General features: G+C 33.0%; 1 protein-coding gene across 1 annotated transcript in view; it reads left to right on the forward strand.

Moving 5' to 3' along the window:
- LOC118182997 (uncharacterized) overlaps positions 1–23,592 on the forward strand; it is a 33,845-nt gene that overhangs the window by 732 nt on the left and 9,521 nt on the right. Inside the window, exon 2 of the mRNA XM_035352392.2 lies at positions 13,912–15,004. Coding sequence (XP_035208283.1) covers positions 13,945–15,004 — 1,060 coding nt within the window. The 5' untranslated portion in view covers positions 13,912–13,944. The remainder of the gene's footprint in view (positions 1–13,911; positions 15,005–23,592) is intronic.

The raw sequence follows: 23,592 nt of genomic DNA on the forward strand, positions 1-23,592 counted from the left end.
TGTTTAGTTAACTTAAAAATAGTTGTAATTTAAAACAAAACAAATAAAAACTAACGTGTTCGCACTTTAAATAGATGTTTAATAGGAAAATCATTTAGGTGTTTTATTTTTTTTATAAAGTTAAATAATTTAGTTCCTAGAATTTTGCAGTTTTTTAAGCAAATCTACAGAATGTTTATTTTATTATTAATTGAGTCTTTTGTCTCCCAAGTGGTACAAATTCAAATTTCATAGGTAATGTCAGTAGTGAGTTTTATTAGATATTAGCAACTAGTGGAAAACTGGAAAGAACCCATCTTCAAAGGAAGTAGTACAGATTTAATTGTGATTGTTAAGGATGCCAAATTGGCAGTCAGAAAATAAACCCGAATTTCTCTAAATTTTGAGGAATACTTAAACTGCTTAGGAACTAGAAGGATGATTTAGTAATAAAAAAATATTTCACTGGCCTTTTTAATGTGATTTCTAATCAAATATAATTTAGGCTGTCTTAACCAAACCTTTCAAATGTTCCTCATTGTATTTAATTACTCTTTGTACAGTAATACACAGAATTAAAGGATAAGTTAGAAAATGTTGCATTATTTGTGCAGTATAAAAAGGAACATTTTTATTTTTGTACTTACTCTGAAAGTGAAATAATGTGGTATGTACATACCAAGGAGTTGTGCATAAAAAAGTGTGAAGAGAAAATACACATATGATAAAAAAAAAAAAAAAAAAAAAATTACAGTGCCTGCATTGTTTTGGACAGAAACAGCATGTGTGTAATCATCACAAGTAGATATAAAGACATTGTAGTATCTGCTTATAAATAATTATTAGACTCTAAATTAAATACTATAGAATTTACTCTCACTGTCCTAAGAAGCCCATTCAGCATCCAAAGGCATTTTATACATGTTTAGTATAGTTTGTTTGCAAAGCATATGCTAGCCATTTCTCTCTTTATGATATATTCCTAGTTGCTTATCAATCAGAAAATATTGATGATCTGTTGAATTACTATATTAGAAGCTCTTGGGTTACGGATTCCTGAAAAGGCTTGCTTCAGAATATGGAATCATGTCTAAGAAATGTTGATTGTTACTAAGCCTCTTTGTATGAATATGCAGATCCATGCATCCATTTATTATGTTTCCTATATGGCCTATCAAACCACTGCCATGAAAATTAGGGTTTTCATGAACATTTTATAAAGCGTTATGTGTTTTAGGTTTCCTTCAGATTAAAGTACTTTGAGAATCTGAATTTAAATTATGCTTTGATTGATCAGAACCTGGAACTAGGGATTTAGATTGCATTGACAATGAAGGAGTGACCTACCTATCCTTTTGCTACTGGAATAGGAAGAAAAAGAGGACACAAAACTTGTTATGTGTCCCCTTTTTCTTGGATTAGAGCCAGTTCCCCTTAGGAAGTCCTCCACGAAGGCATCCCTCCTCTTAGGCAGATAGCCCTAGTGTGCTTTGCCATAATTAAATACACCAAAAAAATTTTTTTCTTGGATTATGTTGCATACATGTTGCTTTTCTGATTTTAGTAAGGAAATATTCTACTTATCAGTTGTTCACAAAGTAATTTTGGTTTTTATATATAGATGAAATTATGTTCTTTTTTGAAGAACTTCTGCCATTGTCATTATTTTCGTTATTGCCAGTATTTTCTTCCATTAAACATTTGATAGATATCACTCTTAGCTTTTTCTAGAATTCTTACTCTAAACTATGCATTATTTTATTTACACCTGTTATTTTAATGTCAGTTTTAATATGGAGCTTAAAAAGAGAAATTATCACCATATTTTGCTTTTTATTTTTATATAGTAAAATGCTGCTGAGGCCCATAAAAAATACACGGGAAACATATGGTGCTAATTATATAATAAAACCAGAATTAGTTTGAAAAATTTCATTTTGGATATTTTCCTCTCAATAGATGAGCAGCACTCTAGTTGACAAATTAAAGTTGATGATAACTGTGAGAGCATTACTCAAAGCTGATCGACACATGACTCTAGGAGACATAGCTGAAAAGTTTAATGTATCGGTTGTAGTAGTTTAGAAGCGTATTAAAAAACTTGGGTTCGTAAAAATACTTGACAAATGGGCTCCAGATGAATTGAAACAGTTTCGTTTAATGCAACACATCAACATCTGCAGTTCAGATCTAAAACATAATGAAAATTATCTGTTTTTGAAACAAGTTATAGCTAGCAATGAAAAGTAGATAGTTATAGCAATTTCATTTGAAAACTCTCATGGTCGAAATATGATGAACGTGTTCCATATTTCATCAAAAGTTGATATCCCCCAAAAGAAGATTATGTTATGAATTTGGCAAGAGTCAAGGTCTTCTTTTTTTCTAATTGCTTCCAAGGAACCAAACAACCAATTCGTATATCTGGGGTGAAAAACTGATCAAACTGGATGAAATAATTAAAGAAAAACCACCGGAGCTGACAGATTGGAAAGAAATAGTTTTCCACTAAGATCACACTATTGCGAAAGGTGGTTCTAATTCTAAATGAAGTGAAATACTTCAACAATCTACAAAAATAATCATTTTATTTACAAAGCAACTTTCGTTGCATCGAAGGTTCACTGCTAACTAACTACGTCGCAAACTAAAAACTAACATTCCTTTTCAGAAGCGAAGCGCCCTCTAACGGCGATACATAAATCATTTGGGGGATTTTTCCACACTCCCCACCTGATAATTTTTGCAAAAATTATCACTATTTCAGCATACAAATAATAAAATATAAGAAAGCAACTTACATATCAAATACATTCAACTGGTATAAATATAAACTGCAAAAGTAAATTCTACAAAATAAACAAATATAGTTAACTGCATCAACTCAAATGTTACTCAATACGTAAATATTAATTCAAATTACAAACAGTAAATTATTAGTAATAACTAAACTAATTATCTAAAATTAATGTTAGTGAATATGAAATATAAGAAGTAAAATTAAAAGGTTACAAATTTAGTTCATTTTCAGTCTGATAGTTCAAGGGGGTATATCAATTGTACAGGTCTCCTTTTTTAGTTTTTACCACACATGATCGTACAAGACCATCACGTCCTTTGAAGACTTGAATTACTCGACCTAAATCCCAGAGGAACTTAAATTTAGTTGTTCCTTCAAGTAAAACTATATCACCAATTTTAAGATTTTTCTTGGCTTCCGGTGTACCGAAGAAGTGAGCATTTCTTAACTCAAGAAGATACTGATTTTTCCATTTTTTCCAGAACTGTTTTATAAGTGTTGTTTGATATTCTTTTCGTTTTATTAGACTCTTTCTTGTTGGAGAGTTATTCAGGATCTCAGCAAAGTTGTATGGATATTTATCCTTATGTCTGATCAATAGAAAATCAGCTGGTGCAAGCGGTTCAGGTTCATGTAAATCGTTGTAAACGTAGGTCAAAGGACATCTATTCACAATATATTCGACCTCTGTCAACACAGTCATAAATTCTTCAAAATTCAGTTGAGCTCTGCCTAATATCTTTTTCAACGGTTCCTTTATGGTTTTCATAAGGCGTTCATAAAAAGCTCCCCACCATGGAGCAAGCTCGACGATAAATTTCCAAGTCAAGCCTTCATTTGCTAGAAAATTTTGAAAGTCTGTACCTTTAATTATGCTGTAAAAATACTGTAAATCTTTGGCAGCATATTTGAAAGTTTTCGCGTTATCTGAATAAAAGGTGCGACAGTTTCCTCTTCTCGAAATGAAACGTCTGAGAGCCAAAATGAATTTGTTTGCAGACATTTTGGAAATGAGTTCTAGATGTAACGCTCGTGTAACAGCACACGTAAACAATACGATGTATGATTTCTGAATGTCGTTTCCAGACCTGATGTAAACTGGACCTGTGAAATCCACGCCTGTAACATAGAAAGGTGGAGTTTCAACAATTCGATCTTTAGGTAACTGAGCTGTCAATTTGTTTCACTGGTTTTACTGCGTATTTCCGACAAATTAAACAGTTCCCTATAACTTTCTTTACCAACTGACGGCCTTTAGGAATCCAAAATTTCTGTCTTAGTTTGGCTAAAGTTGCTGCAACTCCCGCATGCAGAACGTTATTATGTTCCCTTTTTACAATTAATTCAGTAAATTTGGAATCTTTAGGAAGAAGAACTGGATGCTTCTCGTCAACTGTATATTCGGTTTCTTCTAATCTTCCCTTAATTCGAAGAATTTTATTTTCATCAAGAAACGGTGCCAAGCTGAATATACCAGAGCTTGGAAAAATTGACTTGTTAGATTGAAGAGCCTTAATTTCAGGTGTGAAGAAATCCATCTGGGCTTTACGAACACAAAATATTTCAGTGTCCTGAATTTCAGAAGCACTTAGTGTTCCACTATTAGCAGGCAGTTTTCTTGTCTTAGCAACGAAACGTCTAACCCATGCCTTAATTCTGAGATATTTCAGCACATTACTGAATTTTGTTATATCCAATAGTTGATCATCTCTTTTCACAACAACGTCATAAACAGATATCTTACTACGGAGTTCTAGTTGCTTATCGTTTCCCACATCAAACTTCGGTTGAACTGGCCAGTCTATATGTTTGTTTTGCAACCATTCTGGTCCAAACCACCAAAGTGAACAATTTCTTAAATTAGCAACAGTAGTTCCTCGTGATATGATGTCGGAGGGGTTATCTTTCCCATGGCAATAATGCCAATTATTGCTTTCAGTTAGTTTCTGAATTTCATAAACTCTGTTTTTGATGAAAGATTTAAATCTTTCGGGAGATCCCTGAATCCAAAAATACGTTATTTGAGAATCAGTCCAGTGGAAGGGGATTACTTCGTATTTTAAAGATTTTGCTATTTTATCACTCAATCTAGCGGATAAAAGCGCACCCAAAAGCTCCAATCTAGGAAGTGTAAGGGATTTCAGAGGTGCAACTCTACTCTTGGAAGCAACAAAAACTGTTTGAAAAGTTCCATTGTTCAAAACTATTCTCAGATATACCACGCATCCATAAGCTTTCAAACTAGCATCAGAAAAGCTATGGAGTTCTATTTGTTTCACATCTGCATCTAATATTCCTTCTAAATAGTAGCGGGGAATTCTGAGGTGGTTCAGTTCTTCAATTTCTTCGTACCAGGCTTTCCATTTATAACTAAGATCAGGTGGCAGTTCATCGTCCCAATCAATTTTGGCAGACCAGATTTCTTGAATCAGACACTTTATTCTTATAGTGAAAGGGCCATAAAATCCGACAGGATCAAAAATACGGCCTGCGGTTTGCAATAGAAAACGTTTTGAGTTGATTGGCGAGGAAATGAAATTTGTCAAGTGCTGAGTGTCAAAATAAAAATTATCATTATCCGTATCCCAGTTAATTCCTAACACTTTGATCGGGACAACTTCAGGAGATTCTTGCATCGAAAATTCTTTGCGATGCCAAATATCTTTGAGTTCTTTGCAATTAGTATGCCACTTATGTAGTGACATGCTAGCTTCATTAAAAATGTTCACAATTTCTAAACTTGTTTTCAGGGCTTGTTCTAAATTTTGGTGACTACCAATAATGTCATCAACATACAGATAGTTGTTTAAGAGTTCTACTGTTTCAGGATATATTTCTGAATATTTTTTAAGGTGATGCTTAATAGTAGCAGCTAGGAGAAAGGGACTAGATTTTACTCCAAACAAAACTCTTGTAAATCTAAAGGTTTTCAAACTCTCATTGTTATCATTAGGATCATCTTTCCAAAAGAATCATGTAACGTCCCTGTCTTCTTCATTTAACTCTATCTGTAAGAATGCTTGTGTAATGTCCGCTGTAAAGGCTATCGAATTTTGTCTAAATGTGATCAATAAATCAAAAATATCAAGATATAGGTTCAGACCAGTATATAAACAGTCATTTAGAGAGAGTGTTTTTGGTTTATGGGCTGAAGCATCATAAACTATTCTTAGTTTGCTTGTTGCTCTATCATTTCTGATGACTGCTCTATGAGGTAAATAAAATAGGGTCTTATCATTTTGATTGTCTTCTTGAACTGGTTCAATAATATGTTTTAACTCGTAATCCTTTAAAACCTCTGTGTATTGAACAAACAAAGAGTTATCAATTTTAAATTTGTTACTCAATTTCTTAAATCTTTCAAGTGCTATATCCCTATTATCTTCCATTAAATGTTTTGAATTCGGTTTCCAAGGTAATTTTACTTGTTATCTGCAGTTCTTATACCTGATATCAGATTCGAAAGATTTCATAATTTCTAAATCAACAGTTTTGTCGTTTTGAGTATCACTTTCCAAACCCAAGTTTTCTAACTTCCAAAACTGTTGTAACTGATCTGATATCAAGTTTTCATTTACAATTACTTTCATAGTTAATAATTCACTATGATCATTATTTACTTTACCCTGCAAACACCACCCAAATAAAGATTCTGTGGCTACTACATTTCTTGAAATTCTTTTAATTTTACCAGTAATTATAGAATACAGTCAAAAGTCGTTAATTCGGACACCCGTAATCCGGAATGATCTATAATCCGGACCTCAAAGCTAAAAACTTTCTGCGCATGCGCCGCGTTGGCACATGCGCACAGGCGTTTTACGCGTGCGCGTAAGACCTTGACTACTGCGCATATGCGTGTGCGCAAGTGCAGAATACGTTTTCGCGTGCGCGTTTAATGTATAACGGACGGTATAAACTAAAATTATCTAATTATCTATTTCAGTTAATGTTGATAATTGCGTTGTTCCTTAATCTTCGAATTGGATCCGGCTTATTATTTTTTGCAGACTGTAAGAGCAATTTTCTAAAAGTAAGCTTGAACTTTCGATTATGTCAAATAGAATTTCCGATGCTGGGGCTCCCAAAGGATCTAGAAAACGAAAGTATGTTTCGATGTCCATCAAACAAAAAACGAATTGCTACAAAAAATGGATAAAAGCATATCCTTTGTTTATCTAACAGTTCCGAAATCTGTTTATCAATTTCACGCTGCTCTGCGCGGGGGGGGGACGTCGCGGCGCGCAATGAACTGGAAGTTGATCTGTCAACACTATCGTTATCTTCAGGGCAGATGTTTTTATTTTATTGTGCTTATAATTCCTTACTAAATGTAGTATTTAATTTCGATGTACTCCGTCTTTGATATGATTTAAATCAAATTCCTCGTCATTATAAATATCACGAATACAAATCAAATAGTTTTCTGGTTGCAATTTTCTAATTTCGGCTATGCGTAAGGTATGCTTTACGCATCCGCGCGTTGAAAGAAATGTTTAATAAAGTAAACAAATAAATATTAGGCTTCTTTTTTGGTAAATTTTGATACCCTTTAGATCATAATTGCTCATTATTTTATAAATTACGGTTTCATATTTTTAATTTTATAATTTCTGCATGCCATCTTACCAGATTTAAACTGATGATCTATAATCCGGAAAAATCGATAATCCGGAATCGCCGAAGTCCCGACGAGTCCGGATTAAAGACTTTTGACTGTAGTAGAAATCTACCCCTATGAGAATATCAATTTTGTCACTTTTTCTACAACAATCTGCTAATTGTAAATTTTGTAAAATTTTATTTTTCTTAGCAAAGTTCAAATCTGGAGGAGAGATAACAGTATTGGATATATTTTCGGTTTCAAGAAGCTCAATATATATATTAAGATTAGGATCGTTTACATTTTCTAGTTTTGTTCTAACAACATTAAAGGTTTTTTCTAACGCACTTTTATCACCAAAGGAATAAACAGAAAGTGATTCTTTTCTAACAATCGGAAGTTCCATTTTAGTAGATACATCTTTAGTTATGAAAGATCTCATTGAGCCATTATCAAAAAGAATTCTGACATTTTCAGATTTATCATTATTTCGGATCAATGCAGAAGCCGTTTGTAATAATATTTTATTAGATCTATTTTCATCGGAATTATATGACGAAACAGCGGAAATAACGCTCGAATCCGACGTTTTCTTTTCAGATTTTTCATTATCTTTTTTCTGATGGAATGAATAACAAATGGCTTTCGAGTGTTTATTAAAGCAGAAGGCACAGTTTATTTTTTGTTTACAATTTTGGATCCGGTGAAACCGACCCAAACATAAAAAACACCGCGATTCACTTTTTAAGATCTCCTTTTTCTTTTCTACACTTAAAATTTCGCAATCCGCAGATTTATGATTTGTGTTCCCGCAGAACAGACACTGCGATTCGGATGACGCCGCTAATAACTCAACTGTAGACGGCTTGCTCGTTATGGCTGGAGAATGTTTATGTTTGAAGGGCAAATGCTTTTCCAATCGCGAATATTTTTCTCTAGAATTATAATTAACAGAAGCCGCGCATTCTCTACTGAATACTTCGTTCCTCAAAAAGGCTAACAAACCTTTTAAATCCCAATTTTCGTCTTTAATTTTTCGGCTATAATCAAGAACGAATTCATTAGGAAGTAATTTCAAAATTAAAGGCGTTAAGAGATTTCCGTAGGTATCAGAGTCTATTTTTAATGCTTCAAGATTTCTTATCTGTACTTCGGCGTGATCTAGAAGTTTTCTTAATCCGTTTATATCATTAGGATTTCTAACAGGTGAAGTACTTAAGAGTTGTCCTAAATGCGAATTAATTAAGATGTTCTTTTGACCAAATCTGGAACGTAACAGTTCAAGAGCAGCTTCGTAATTATTTTCGATGAGAGCGAAACCAGAAATAGCTTTGGCGGCTGAGCCACCAAGAAAGCTTTTTAAGTAAATTAATTTTTCTATTTTTGATAAATTCGGATTTTTATCAATTGCATTTTTGAACTGACCTATGAATTCTAACCAATCCGAAGAATCACCATAAAATTTAGAGATCGTTAATTTTGGAAGACGAGTGAATTTGTTACTTTCATTTTGCGATTCTGTAACGGTTTCATTAGAAATGTCTCTATTTGCATTGTCCGAATTTTCCAACTCTTTCAACTTTTTCTTTCCTCTAAACTGCCACACTTGAATTTTCTCTTCATATTCCAAAGCGGATGAGATTTCAAGTTCAAATTCGTCTTCTTCGACTTTTAATTCTCGTTCTATTTCAGCGTCTAAATTGCTCAAGGATTTTGATTTTTCGTTTAACTGGTCTAAAATTTCTTCTAATACATTTATTTACATTTATACTACTATCATCTTTATTCAGTTCGGTTTCAATTTTCTTTAATATCTTGGACACTCCGGTCCTCAATACCTTTCGTTTCGATTTCAGTTTAGCAATAAGATCTTCCATATTATATAAAAATAGAAAATACAGGCTTACCTTGGCTGTCTTCGCATAAATGATATCCAAAATTAAAAAACACAAACTTCTAAATTGGCCAAAGGTTCTCGGCACCGATGCACCATATTGCGAAAGGTGGTTCTAATTCTAAATGAAGTGAAATACTTCAACAATCTACAAAAATAATCATTTTATTTACAAAGCAACTTTCGTTGCATCGAAGGTTCACTGCTAACTAACTATGTCGCAAACTAAAAACTAACATTCCTTTTCAGAAGCGAAGCGCCCTCTAACGGCGATACATAAATCATTTGGGGGATTTTTCCACACATACTGAACCCCACACATCTGTGTCACTTGATGAAAATCTATTGAAACTTGTTTGGGAAGTGATGTTATATATATAACCCTAACCTTGCAACCTCAGATTACCATTTATTTTGATCTTTGCAAAACTTTTTTTTTTTTTTTAATGGTAAAACTCTCACCCATAGTGATGCTTTTTTTCTTGTGTGTGTGTGTGTGTGTCAATAAAAGATCAGGAGTTCCTGAATTATGAAATTACCAAAAAAATGGCAAGAGATCATTAAAAAAATGGAAAATATATTGCTGAATGAAGTTCATTCTTTGTATTAAAGAAATGAGCTTTATTTTACACTAAAACTTGAAACTACTTAGTGAATTATCGAATATTATTGCGATTATTATTAATATTTCCAGCAATGGAATCATCTTATTCTTGAAATGATATTTTGTAGAATAACTGAGTCTACAAAAGTCCTGTGTAATAGTTTCCAGTATACCATCACTTGCCACTGGTAACATAGAGGGGGTTGAACAAAAATATGGAAACATTGAAACAGAAACATGTTTGCTGAGACTAATACAACGTATGAAAACCACTGGCATTCAAAAATGGCTTGCAATCTCCTCGGAATGGGTAGAGGTTGTGTATGCTTTGCAGGAGAATCTTGTACCATTCTACTGTAAAACGATGGTAAGATCTGTTAACGATGATGGTGGCGGATAGTGCTTATACAGATTTCTCTCCAAAATAGCCTACAAAGGTTCAATAATGTTGATATCTGGTGACTTTGGTGGCCATGGTAGATACGAACATTCACATTCATTCTCAGAAAACCAGTCCTGGATGATGTGAGCTGAGTGAACAGGAGCTCTCTCATCTTGGAATACGGCATTACCATTGAGTAACAAAATTTGTCCATGGGATGGACGTGATCAGCCAAAATGGTCATATCTTGGCAGTAATAGATCTTGCACAATAATGATGGATCCCATGGAATACCATGATATGGCTGTCCAAACTATGACCAAATCCCTCCATGTTTCAAACAGTTACTTTCATGTACTTGGAACAGCATTTTCCAGAAGTCAGAAATAGTGTGAAGCAAGACTCTTCCAACCAATAATATATAATTTGACCAAGCTCGTGAAATGTGAATGTAAAAATAAACAAGTCAGTATATAATAATAGCAATAATACTCACATGTCATTTCTTAAAAATATTTTTAAGAATCCTTAGCCTTATTATTATTATTTTATCACATGTAATTGTTTCAGTCAACTGCAGCACTTTCATACATAGTAATCTGTTTTGTTACACTATTTCATGAATATCAACTCCTTTGCCCAAAAATATATAAATTTAATAGCAGTGACAAGTAATATTATGGAACTGCTGAACCAATTTTTAACATGGAGACCCTTCTTTTTGCAATTTTTAATAATGCACCTCCAAATGGTTTCATTGTTAACATAAAGTTTCATGTTGTAGCCATTTTTCCATACTCATTTGTCTGGTAAAGACCTCTTCCTTAAAAAAATTATATGACATCCATCTCATTACTTGGTAAATTAAGAATTATTAACATCATATTCACAAAAAGGCAATAATATGTTTTTTTAATAAATAATGCAAAGTTGAAAACCTCCTCAAAAATGAATAATACAAGAACACGTGACAAGAGCAATGATGCAGCATAGTGCTAATATGGATTAGGTAGCGAAGTATAAGAATACACAGCCAGTGCCGATATACGATCACGTGCTGTTGTATAAGAAAGAATATGCAGCCAGATTTTGACAAGATATTTCAGTTGATTGGCAATTCAATCTCGTGGGCCACTATGAAAGCGTTATCACATTAGCTGTTTGTTGCCGGAACAAAATGTTTGCAGTAACAGTTCTGAGAAACGGCCTTTGGCGAAATAGGGTTACCATCTTCACTTGGTAAACAGGCTAAAAGCCAAACAAGAATTATTTATCGCTCAGATTGGTGAAAGTGGCATTTCCTTTCAAGTGACATTCGCTTCTTCGTGTTGTTTTGTATCGCTCACATGCTTTTCGTTTTAAACTTTATTGTTAGTAATGGAAGATAATAGAAAGGTGATTGCTATCAAGATAATCACTTTGATCTCCACTCTGGCACTTCAAGTAACAGATAAACACACTTCTGGTTATAGTAATCAATTACATCAGTAATAGCCAAATTCTATATACACTAAAAATAGTTTAAAACGTGCGCTGGATAAGTCTATTTATCAGACATTATCTATGTGTATTTTCTGTTGTCTGCATTGCAATGAAAATTTGATGGCTTACTGGAAAATTTGTGACCTGGTGACCACCTTCTGACCTTGACTAACTTTATGGCTCATAATTACTGTTCTGTCCATTCAAACAAACAGACAAAAAAAAAAAAAAAAAAAAAAAAAAAAAGAAAGAAAGAAAGAAAAAGAAGAAAAAAAAAAAAAAAAGGACCTTTTATGACAAAAGTCTATATGGCTGATATTTACATCCTCACAGCCAGCAGATACTATCCAGCAAAATGAAGATCAAATAAAGCACATGAATACATGAGCAATCAAACATGTGCGAGTTGTTTACTGCCCATAGAACACTTGGTAATACACCTAAAACACATTAATTATACCAACTCTAGAAATTAGGTGGTGCACATCATGAGTTTGTTTTATGTGATTATGGCAAAGCCTCGAGGGATATCTGCCTAACAGGAGGATCCCTTTGTTGAAGATTTTTTAAAACTGGCTCGTATACCAGTTACAAATGGGGCAAACCAAGGAAACGTCATGTAGCCAGCCCGTTCGTGGCATTCTAACCTGAGACAGAACTACCAGTGTTCAATGACGCTTCGGCCACTAGTAGGCCCGTGCAATTCATTATGTAAACAGACATGAAGGTGATAATCAGTTGTGCACTGTTTTAAGTAATCAAATGTTATAAATGCACAGCTATTACATTTCTTATTATTTATTAGTCATGTTTTTATTACGTAGATCATACGTATGATATAATTATCAATTAACCCAATAACAAAATGTGTACACTCTTTAGTACTCAAATACTCATCAATTATTTTTCAACTGATTATTACATACCCATAATAATTTGCAAAGAACTGATAACTATAGTTGCTGCCAATTACATAATCGTTATCTGAATTAAAAGCAACTTCAAATAAACTTCTTGGCAATGTTCATTTTTGTATTCATACATACATATACACATCTAATAAGTCATATATTTACATACAGATAGAGAGATGCGATGGTTTAGAAGTTGTTAATATATATTTATTAGTATTAATGTAATGAATAAGATTTATATTAATGAAGGTATATACAAATGTTTTTCATCATGAATAATAATAAATCCATAAATTTCCAATGTTTCAGTATGTAGCATTTACAATAAAAGTATAGTTTCTAATCTATTTATAATTCAAAAATTATTTCATTAATAACATGAAAATAATAGACAAATTTAATGAGTATTCTCATTATTACATAAGCTATGCTTTTCTTTTTTTTATGCATCTTTTATGCTGTTTAAAATGTGTCACTGATTATGCAATTAAGAATTTAAAAGATAAGTAATTAGGAGAAAAGCCGTGCATATACAAACGGATTTTAAAAAATTATTCAACTTAAATTTAAGAATTAAAATTCTTTTATATAACAGTGATAATACACGATCAGCACGAAATACGACAAATTTGGCTAACTTTTGACGACGAACAATTTGTAAACAAATTCGAACTGCAAGAACGTCGTAAAATACTGTCAACTCTGAAATTTCCACGATTATATATTTAATGAATGTATACACATTTAAAAAATGACTCAGGCAGTTGTATTACAACAAAACAGCAATAATTAAATCGGCCTCTATTTCCACCATCCATCACTTCACAGTGAGAGCCATCGCCATATTGAAAGTTACCCGTGATCCTTCAGAAGCAGAACTTTCGTCTGATTGGTTGAACGTTCGAGGAACACGTCTCCAGCCGGAACATTTTCGGACAAATTTTAAAATGTTGCTCGTAGCCGGGACAGGTTCCTCCTAGCTAGACGAAACATTTCTCGGAAGCCTGCCGCTTAAAGCCGTGCTACTATAATCTCGTTTCTCAGAATTGTCCCGGGTAAGCGTGCGCGTCCATAGAAGTGATAGGGCCATAACAAAGAAGTTTCAAACATGTTTTGGGTTATTGTTATTCTATGCAATGTATTAACATCCATATAGAGTCAAGTGTGCTTAATATTTTGTGTTTATATTCATTAATTTTATATTGCATAATGTGTCTATTTCTTGATTTTCTTGTATTATATTTTCTTTCCAGATCACTACCCATTGCACACTTATTTCACACATTATGGCAGTTATTTTACTATTCCTCTTAGCTATTACAATTAAATTGTCATCGCAATGTTTTGTATCAGATAATATTGAATGCTCTTGTTTAAATGATTCAGTTACATGCTCTGGCATTCAAAAAGAAACTTCAGAATTACAATCATTGCTTTATAATATTTCTTTGGCATACTCTGGGCAATTGGAAACTCTTATGCTGTCTATAGAAAATTTAACAGAGTCTGAACTTATATTTATTAATGTTAGCATTACAAATTTAACTTTGGGTTACGGGCTAAGGTATTTGCGTAGTGACCTTTTTCATGGTTTAGAATCCTCATTGATTAGTTTAAATCTGGAACATAACAACATTGAGAGTGTCGATAATAAACCTTTCTTTTTTCTGAATAACTTAACTAAACTTATTTTAGACTTCAATGAACTTTCTGAAATAGAAGTCGATGCTTTTGCTAATCTAGATAAACTAGAATATTTGAGTATTTCTGGTAACCAGTTGAGTGGACTTCATGAAAATGTGCTGCAGAATTTGTCCTCTTTGGAGACTTTAATCTTGAATGATAACAACATTTCTTCTTTTAATAATATGAGTATTGAATCTCTTTTTTTGAAAACATTATTTATGCGGAATTCTTCCATCTATGGAGTCTTAGACACATATTCATTATTTGGAGTTCCAAAGTTAGAAAATCTAGATCTTAGTTTTAATAGAATTAAATTTGTGAATTCTTTTGCTTTGTCTGCCCTTGATAATTTAAAAGTATTAAACTTAAGTTACAATATTATAGAACGTCTTGAAGAGAATGCTTTTTTCAATTTAAGTAACTTAATAAATTTAGACTTAAAATACAACAAAATAAAAGTAGTTAAGCCTGGAGCATTTTTAAACCTTAAGAAGTTACAAATTTTAGATTTAAGTGGCAATTTGATAGCTGCCATGGTATGTGAATATACAGTTCATATGGTGTCAGTAAAAATAGTACATCTGGAGAATAATCTTATAAAAACTATAATTCCTGGCACATTTGCTTACAGTCCGGATCTGGAACAACTCCATTTACAAGGTAAGGCATTCATTTAAGTTATATTATATTTTGCTCTGAGTTATGATATTATTAAAATGTGCCTGATTACAAGTGAATAGATTATAATCTGTTAACATGTTCTAAATTTAAATTATTTATTATCTATATGAGGTTAAATATATTTAAATTAAAGTTTTGTTTCATGAAAACATTTAAACTGTCTTTTTCATTGATAGAACTCTTGTTTATGACTATTTAAAAATAATTATATTATTATGTAAACTAATTTGTGTACAAATAAATCAGATTTATCAATAGACATTTGCATTCAAAATTTAGAGAACAAACACTCCTCCAAAAACGCCTGATAACAGAAACATGTTTCCATGTTTTATGGTAATTTAATTTATTTAAATATGATATGGTTACATAGTAGCTAATCTGATTTTTTTTCCAACACATTCTTTTTTTATTGCTTAACCTGAAAATTACTCTTAATTTTCTCTGTCAAAATTTCTTTAAAAATTTCTTTTCTAAAATCTTTCGGGAAACTAGAAATATTGATAGTTGAAATTTTAGATAAACATGTAATACATAAATTATTAGCTAACCAAATTTTTGTCAGTTGCTTGCCTTGAATAAATGACCCTCCCAGGAAGATTTTAAGTGCAGTTTTTTTTAACATTATTACCAATTTATTTGTTTTTAAGAAAAAAAAAATTGAGTGTTGGTTGTTATACCATTTGATTCCCAGACTTAGCAAAGCATTAGAAACTGAATAAAGTTCCTGAAAAGCTTTCTGAGTAACATCATGCCAAAGGAAATAAATTTTGAATGTGTCTATGCAGAACATTGTATTTTGGAAAAAAAAAAAAAAAAGTTAGAATTCATTCATTATGTCCTTCTTCATACCTGTTACTGAAATGTTTATCCAGAAGTCTGTTTTCTATTATTTCTTTAACTGTGTCCGTGTTATTAGATTAGTGTTGTAATTTATATATTCCTCAGAAATTATGCCTGTTTGTTCTGTTCCATTTTCATCAACTTTCCCTCTCAATAGTTTTGCTTAGTTATGGATTTGAAAGCCTTCTTTTGATAGAGAGTTTTCAGTTATTAAAGGTGATCGGTTTCTTTATTGCTTAAGATGTCTTCGGTTGTTATGTGTACTTTTTAATATAGTAATGCTTAAACCAGTCCTCATGTTTAGCTGAAATATCTGACATCATTTCAGGACTACTTATGACATGCAATGAGATGATGTAAATTAAATTAATGCAGGCATCTGTCTGAAAGATGAGCATCCTTCCCATTCACATTCATCACTATTTCTTTTCCTCTCTCTGTTAGAATAGAACCATTTACTGAAATATTTGATTGTGATATTTAATAATATACTTCTGCAAAACGTCTTCACTCATAGTCAGATTTTCACCATGGATTTTTACTTCTTTGAAGTGGACTAGCTGTTAGCTCCTGCTGTTTCTGTAAAAAATAATTGCTTTTATTGTTCATGCAGAAATATTCTTCCTGAAGAATAAAGATAGCAAAATCAGCTTACCTTTTGTGCACTCAGTAGCAGCAGTTGAGTCTCCGAAACTTTATTGATGATGATATGAGGGATTTATCCATAAATAATACGATGCAGATTTAAACACAAATAACATATTTATTCTACTGCAACTAAAATAATATAAGCGATAGATACATTACTGTTAATACAAGCACAAACAGAAGCTTAATAATAATTAAAGAACAAAAGGATCATGGGATAAATTAATATCACGTGATTAACATAGTTGATGTGTTTGACACCTGTGTGTCTTGGCATTTTTTAGGGTTTCCAGAAGTGAGTTAGAAAAACATTTTATTTATGTATTCTCAAATGCCTGATTAATTTACAATTCCCCTTTAATCACGTATTTGGGAAATATTGGAAATCATATTTAGCTCACTTCTTAATTTCAGAAATTTTGGTTTGGGCAATGGCTTAGTAAAAATATCTGCAATTATAGAATTTGTATTGCAGTAAGTTATCTCGATTATTTTATTTTCTCCCATTTCTCGTGAAAAGAAATATTTAACATTAATATCCTTTAGCCTGGTATTCATTTTCCCCTGTTTTTTAAGAGCTATTGTGGACTTATTGCTCTCAAATATCTTAATGGGTAGTTTTTGAGGTATTCCAAAATCTTTAAGGAGATCTAATATCCATTTGAGCTCTTGAGCAGCAGTGGCTGCAGAAATAAGCTCGAATTTGGTAGATGATAGGGAAATACAATTTTGTCTCTTTGTGGACCAAAATATTGGACTGTTTCCTAAGAAAAATAAATTTCCACCTGTTGATCATCTGGTGGTTAAGTCATATGCATAGTCAGCATCCGTATAACAGGAAAGTGTTGGTTTTCAGGCAACGACCTTCGTAGAGTTGAGGTATTCAATCAGCCTTAGAACTGCTTTCCAGTCCTTCTCATTTGAAGGTTCATTTTTCCTGCTTAACAAATTCTCTGCAAGAGTAATGTGCATTCTGTTTACAGTGGCTATGTATAATAAGGCTCCAATGGCTTGCCTGTGCTTGGTATTGTCCACTGGTGGAGAGATATCCTCTTCCTTTGGATAAGAAGTATCCATTGGTGTGTAAGCTGGTTTGTGAATATCTGGACAAAATATCTTCTTCAATTTTTCTATTTTTGATTTTTGACTCGATAGAAACTTGTTTTCATCTCTTTTGATGTTGATTTTTAAGTAGTTTCTGATTTCTCCTAAATCTTTTGCTTCGAAGAATTCATTGAGAAATTTGATTAGCCTTTTGATTTTTTTTTTCCTTCACTTTTACATGCTATAAGAATATGATCAACATAGGCAATAATCATTATCGTATCATTTCCATCTTTCTTTAGAAATAAGCATGGGTCTGTCGTACTTTGCAAAAAGTTACTATTCTGTAATACTTCTTCAACTTTTTATTCCATGCTGTAGCAGCTTGCTTTAATCCATAAATAGCTTTTTTTAGTTTGCAAAACTTTTCTTCTTGTCTGGGTTGAACTGTATCTTCTGGCTGTTCCATGTATATATCTTCTAAATTTCTATGCAGAAATGCTGTAGTAATACCTACATGCCTCACATGCATTTTACCTTATGCTGCGACAGCAGGAAAAGTTCTGATAGTTGTATGTTGAACTACTGGTGCGAAGGTATGATCGTAATCAGTTCCAAATTTTTTACTATAACCTTTAGCAATTAGTTGCGCCTTATAACAGATGATTGTTCCATCTTCGTTTTCTTTCAGATAGAAAAATCCATCGACAGCCAATAGGTTTCTTTCCTACAGGAAGCTCAACCAGTTCCCAAGTTTTACTTTGGGATAAGGAATTGATTTCTTCGTCAACTGCGTGTATCCATTTTCCCTTTTCTTCGGAATTCAATTTATCTAAGTCTTTAAAATTCTCTGGTATGGTTTTGATTGTGTTTGTTAAAAATTCTGGACGTTCTGGTGGTATTCATTCCCTTTGTTTTCCTTTCTCTGATTGTCTTTTTTCTTCTTTAGATACAATTTTGTGTTTTTCGTCAGTTTCTTCGTCATTTTCAATGTCTCCAACCTTTGGATGGAGAGAAATTTCAATATTTTCATTCACTGGTAATTCTTCAACAAATTTACTGATAATTATACGCTTTTCAGCTGCGTATATTCTGTACTCCTTTGATCGTTGATCAGAACTGACAAAAATTCCTTCAATTGCTTTCTTAATTTTTTACGGTTTTCCTTATGTACATATGCATAGGCTATACAACCAAATTGTTTCATATGAGCTAAATTAGGTTTCCTTCCACTCCATAATTCATAAGGAGTCATCACAAGCTCTGTTTGGAAGGCGGTTCTGGATGTAATTTGCTGTGTTGACAGCTTCACCCCAGAATTTGTCTGAAAGTCGGCCTTGGGACAGCAGGCACTTGGGCATCTCAGTAAGACTTCTATTTTTTCTTTCGCTCACACTGTTCTGAGAACGCAAAAAGGGAAGAGTTAGTTGATGTTTGATGCTGTTATCTGATAGAAATTCCTCCATTTCCTTTCTGGTACTGTCTGTCTACGAAAAGAACATGGCGGTCGGTATAGCAACAGGGCTAGTATATTTCAGAGAGGGGCAAAGCAAGAGTTGCTTTATTGTTATTTTGTTTTTGGCGACTTTTGGCTGAGGGGAAACTGGTTTATCATTCGTCTTCAAGACACCCCTACGGAAAATAGGTCAAGGCTCGTTTCTACGTCAACAGACAGCTGCAGACTAACTGGCGAGAGCTTTTCTTATGATAGACAGATATTCATCACCATTATCGGTTCAAAGAGTCTGTATGGTTATCCCAAATTTATTTCTTGTTATACCAACAAAGTCCTTTCATTTACTAAGAACTTCATTCTTTTTAGGGAATAAATAGATGACAGTGTATCTAGTAAAGTCATCATTAAAGGTTATGAAATAAAGTTTTCCACCAATATTTGGAGTAGGCATAGGCCCACAAATGTCACTATGTATAAGTTCTAGTGGTTTTCTTGCTCGATTGCTAGCAGCTTTTGGATAAGGAATTTGCTGCATTTTATCCTTTATGCATTCTGAACAGCTTTCATTATGAGGGCAATTATCTAATTTTATTCCTTCTGTGAGATTTTCACTTACTAATTGTCTGATTGCATCATAACTTCGGTGACCTAACCTAGAATGCCATATTTGTATACAGTTTTTATTTTTACATTCAACTGCAAAATTAGCGCTTTCTGAATTTTTTATTAAAACAATTTTATATAAACTATTATCATCAGAATATGCACGCATAATTGTTTTGCTATCCTTCTTGATGTAACACTTTTTTCCCCCCGAAAGTAACAGAATATCCCTTACTAGCAATTTGCTTAACAGAAATTAAGTTGCTCTTTAAATCAGGAACGTAATAAACATCAGTCAACCAAATTTTCTGTAATCCGCATTCATCTTCTAAATAAAGATCAACAAATCCTTTGCCCTGTGAATATAAAATTTTCCATCTGCTAAAATGATTTTTGCTTGAGAATCCTCATATATCAGTTCTGTGAACAAACTTTTATCTCCTATTAGATGACTACTGGCACCGGAATCCACGTACAAAATCTTTTCATTTATATTTTGTTCTGAGCAATAGCATGGAGTAATTACTAAACCCTTTTCATAAACCATTTTTACAGATGACAATTGACAGCTGAATTCATAGCGAACGGAAGTGTCTGTACTCATACAATGCTAGTTCGATTTTCCAACATGTTTGGTCACGCAATTTTCGGATTTTTAGTTGTCAGGACAAAAATTGTTATTTTTGTTTTTCAGTTTATAACAACAATCACAAGTATGACTATTGTGTTTACAAAAGGTACAAAATTTCTTTTGTCTATTATTATCATAATTTCTTGCATTTATTGCAGGTTTAAATGTGGTTGAAGAATTAGAACTTCGATCTGCTTGTTGTTCTAATCTTCTGTTGTACTCGTCAGTGAGTTTCGTTTTTACAAGATCTGTAGTTACAAGAATTTCCTCTCTAGGTTCAGTGGCAGTTATAAGATTATTGTATGATTCGGGAATCGAAACTAACAAAAGTGCGGCTATATGCTGATCTGTAAGCTTTCAATCTTTCGACCAAGTCCATCATATGAGTGATGTGTGTGATCATATCACTGTGTTCTGCCATTTTTATTGAATATAATTTTCTCAAAAGATAAAATTCGCTGCTCAAATTTGAGCGCTTGTGAACTGACTTTAATTTCTTCCATGTTCCGGCGGTAGTCGTTTCATCTCTAGCGTGAATAATCAGAGTCATCAATGCATAGATTTTTTATAGCTCATGCTTGTTTATCCCTCTTTAAAAATTCATCATCAGGTTTAGAAGGTGGGGAAGAATAAAGAAGATCATCTAACCCATCAGACATTAAAAGCATTTGAATCTTGAATTTCCAATTAGAGTAATTTTCGGAATTCAGTTTCGTTATTTGCTTACAATCTTTAAGACTTGACTGTGCCATTATTAATTCTTATTTAGCAGTTTCAGAAAGTTTATATATTATATGCACAGTATAAATTTTAGTTTCGGGATTTACAACAATATCAATCTCAATAATCAATGAAGAATAAAGATAGCAAAATCAGCTTAAATTTGTGCACTCAGTAGCAGCAGTTGAGTCTCTGAAACTTTATTGATGATGATATGAGGGATTTATCCATAAATAATATGATGCAGATTTAAATACAAATACAGTCAAATGTCTTTAATCCGGACTCGTCGGGACTGCGGCGATTCCGGATTATAGATCATCAGTTTAAATCTGGTAAGATGGCATGCAGAAATTATAAAATTAAAAATATGAAACCGTAATTTATAAAATAATGAGCAATTATGATCTAAAGGGTATCAAAATTTACAAAAAAGAAGCTTAATATTTATTTGTTTACTTTATTAAACATTTCTTTCAATGCGCGCATGCGTAAAGCATACATTACGCATAGCCGAAATTAGAAAATTGCAATCAGAAAACTATTTGATTTGTATTCGTGAAATTTATAATGATGAGGAATTTGATTTAAATCATATCAAAGACGGAGTACATCGAGATAAAATACTACATTTAGTAAGGAATTATAGGCTGAATAAAATAAAAACATCTGCCCTGAAGATAACGATAGTGCTGACAGATCAACTTCCAGGTCATTGCGCGCCGCGACGTCCCCCCCCCCCCCGCGCAGAGCTGTGTGAAATTGATAAACGGATTTCAGAACGGTTAGATAAACAAAGGATATGCATTTATCCATTTTTTGTAGCAATTCCACTTTTTGTTTGATGGACATCGAAACATACTTTCCTTTGGGATCCTTTGGGAGCTCCAGCATCGGAAATTCTATTTGACATAATCGAAAGTTCAAGCTTACTTTTATAAAATTGCTCTTACAGTCTGCAAAAAATAATAAGCCGGATCCAATTCGAAGATTAAGGAACAACACAATCACCAACATTAACTGAAATAGATAATTAGATAATTTTAGCTTATACCATCCGTTATACATTAAACGCGCACACGAAAACATATTCTGCACTTGCGCAGACACATATGCACAGTCGCAAAGGTCTTGCGCGCACGCGTAAACGTCTATGCGCATGCGCAGAAAGATTTCAACTTTGAGGTCCGGATTATGGGTGTCCGAATTAACGACTTTTGACTGTAACATATTTATTCTACTGCAACTAAAATAATATAAGCGATAGATACATTACTGTGAATACAAGCACACACAGAAGCTTAATAATAACTAAAGAATAAAAGGATCATGGGATAAATTAATATCACGTGATTAACATAGTTGATGTGTTTGACACCTGTGTGTCTTGGCATTTTTTAGGGTTTCCAGAAGTGAGTTAGAAAAACATTTTATTTATGTATTCTCAAATGCCTGATTAATTTACAACACTCCCCCCTTTCTCCCAAAATATTGTTTTTGAGAGTTCTTTTTGTTTTATAGACATTTTAGGAATAAGTTCAGCTTAATGAAGAATGTAAAAGCTTAACTATAATTAGTGATTATAGTTACATTTCCAGTCAATAAATATAGGGTGAACAAGTACCATTTTCTGATCTGTCCTTCTAAAGAGCCCCCTTCTGTACATTAAATGGATTTCAACTCTGCACCAATCTGAGATATCTCACATCTTCATCACCCCACTCATATCACTTTATATCCCTTTGCATATGGAAGTTGTTTCCAGAGAAATTATTTGAGTTACAGAAAGATGTGTCCATGGTGTAAAGCTGGCAAAAATCAATATACAACTAAAATTATTTGTTGCATAAGTGAGAAATATGTAAATGCTGCTGTATTGTAATTTTTTTTATAGTGTGTGTATGTTTTTTTCAATAGCAGTGGTTAAACCTAAGATAGCTGTTGGCTATTATAACCACATTGGGACAGCTGCTGATTAAAGGTCCTTATGCTAATGCTGGATGAAGTGCCTGCATTAAATCCTGTTGACATCTGATGCAAAGTTGCACTTCTTGCCATCAGTATGATAGAACTCATTCTCTTAGCACTTCATGCACCAATTACTGGTTTACAATCACATTTTACACAATTTACTCTGCTTTTCCGATTTTTAAGGTACTGTTGGTTCCCCTTATCACAATACTGTGCATTGTACCCAGCTAGTGAGTGGTTGCTGATATCAAGCATGCAGCCTAGTGAGTGCTGAGAATTTGTGCATGATCAAACTCGTGCAGATCATTACCTTTAACTATCATAAAAATCTTTTAAGTACCTATCAAAGCTCTGATATTCGTATTAATGGCATCGATGACAGCCGTTGGCTCACTAGCTATTGGTTTTCATTTTGCCTAGCCCACCAGCAATTGAGCAGTGAAGTCACTGAACACTGGTAATTTGGGCCGGGGTTTGAATCCCAGTGAACATCTTGCTGCATGGCTGTTTCATGGTTTTATCCATTGGAAGATCCTTCAGAGAGGCATCCCTACTTTTAAGCAGATAGCTCTTGAGTCCTTTGCCATAATTAAATAAGCCAAGCCATTGTGCTTGTTTAGAGTCACATTGCAGGTGAATATAAAAATTTGT

This window comes from Stegodyphus dumicola, chromosome 4, assembly GCF_044657685.1.
Source record: "Stegodyphus dumicola isolate Sdum_Otavi_A_Nest chromosome 4, ASM4465768v1".
In the NCBI taxonomy this organism is placed as follows: Eukaryota; Metazoa; Arthropoda; class Arachnida; order Araneae; family Eresidae; genus Stegodyphus; species Stegodyphus dumicola.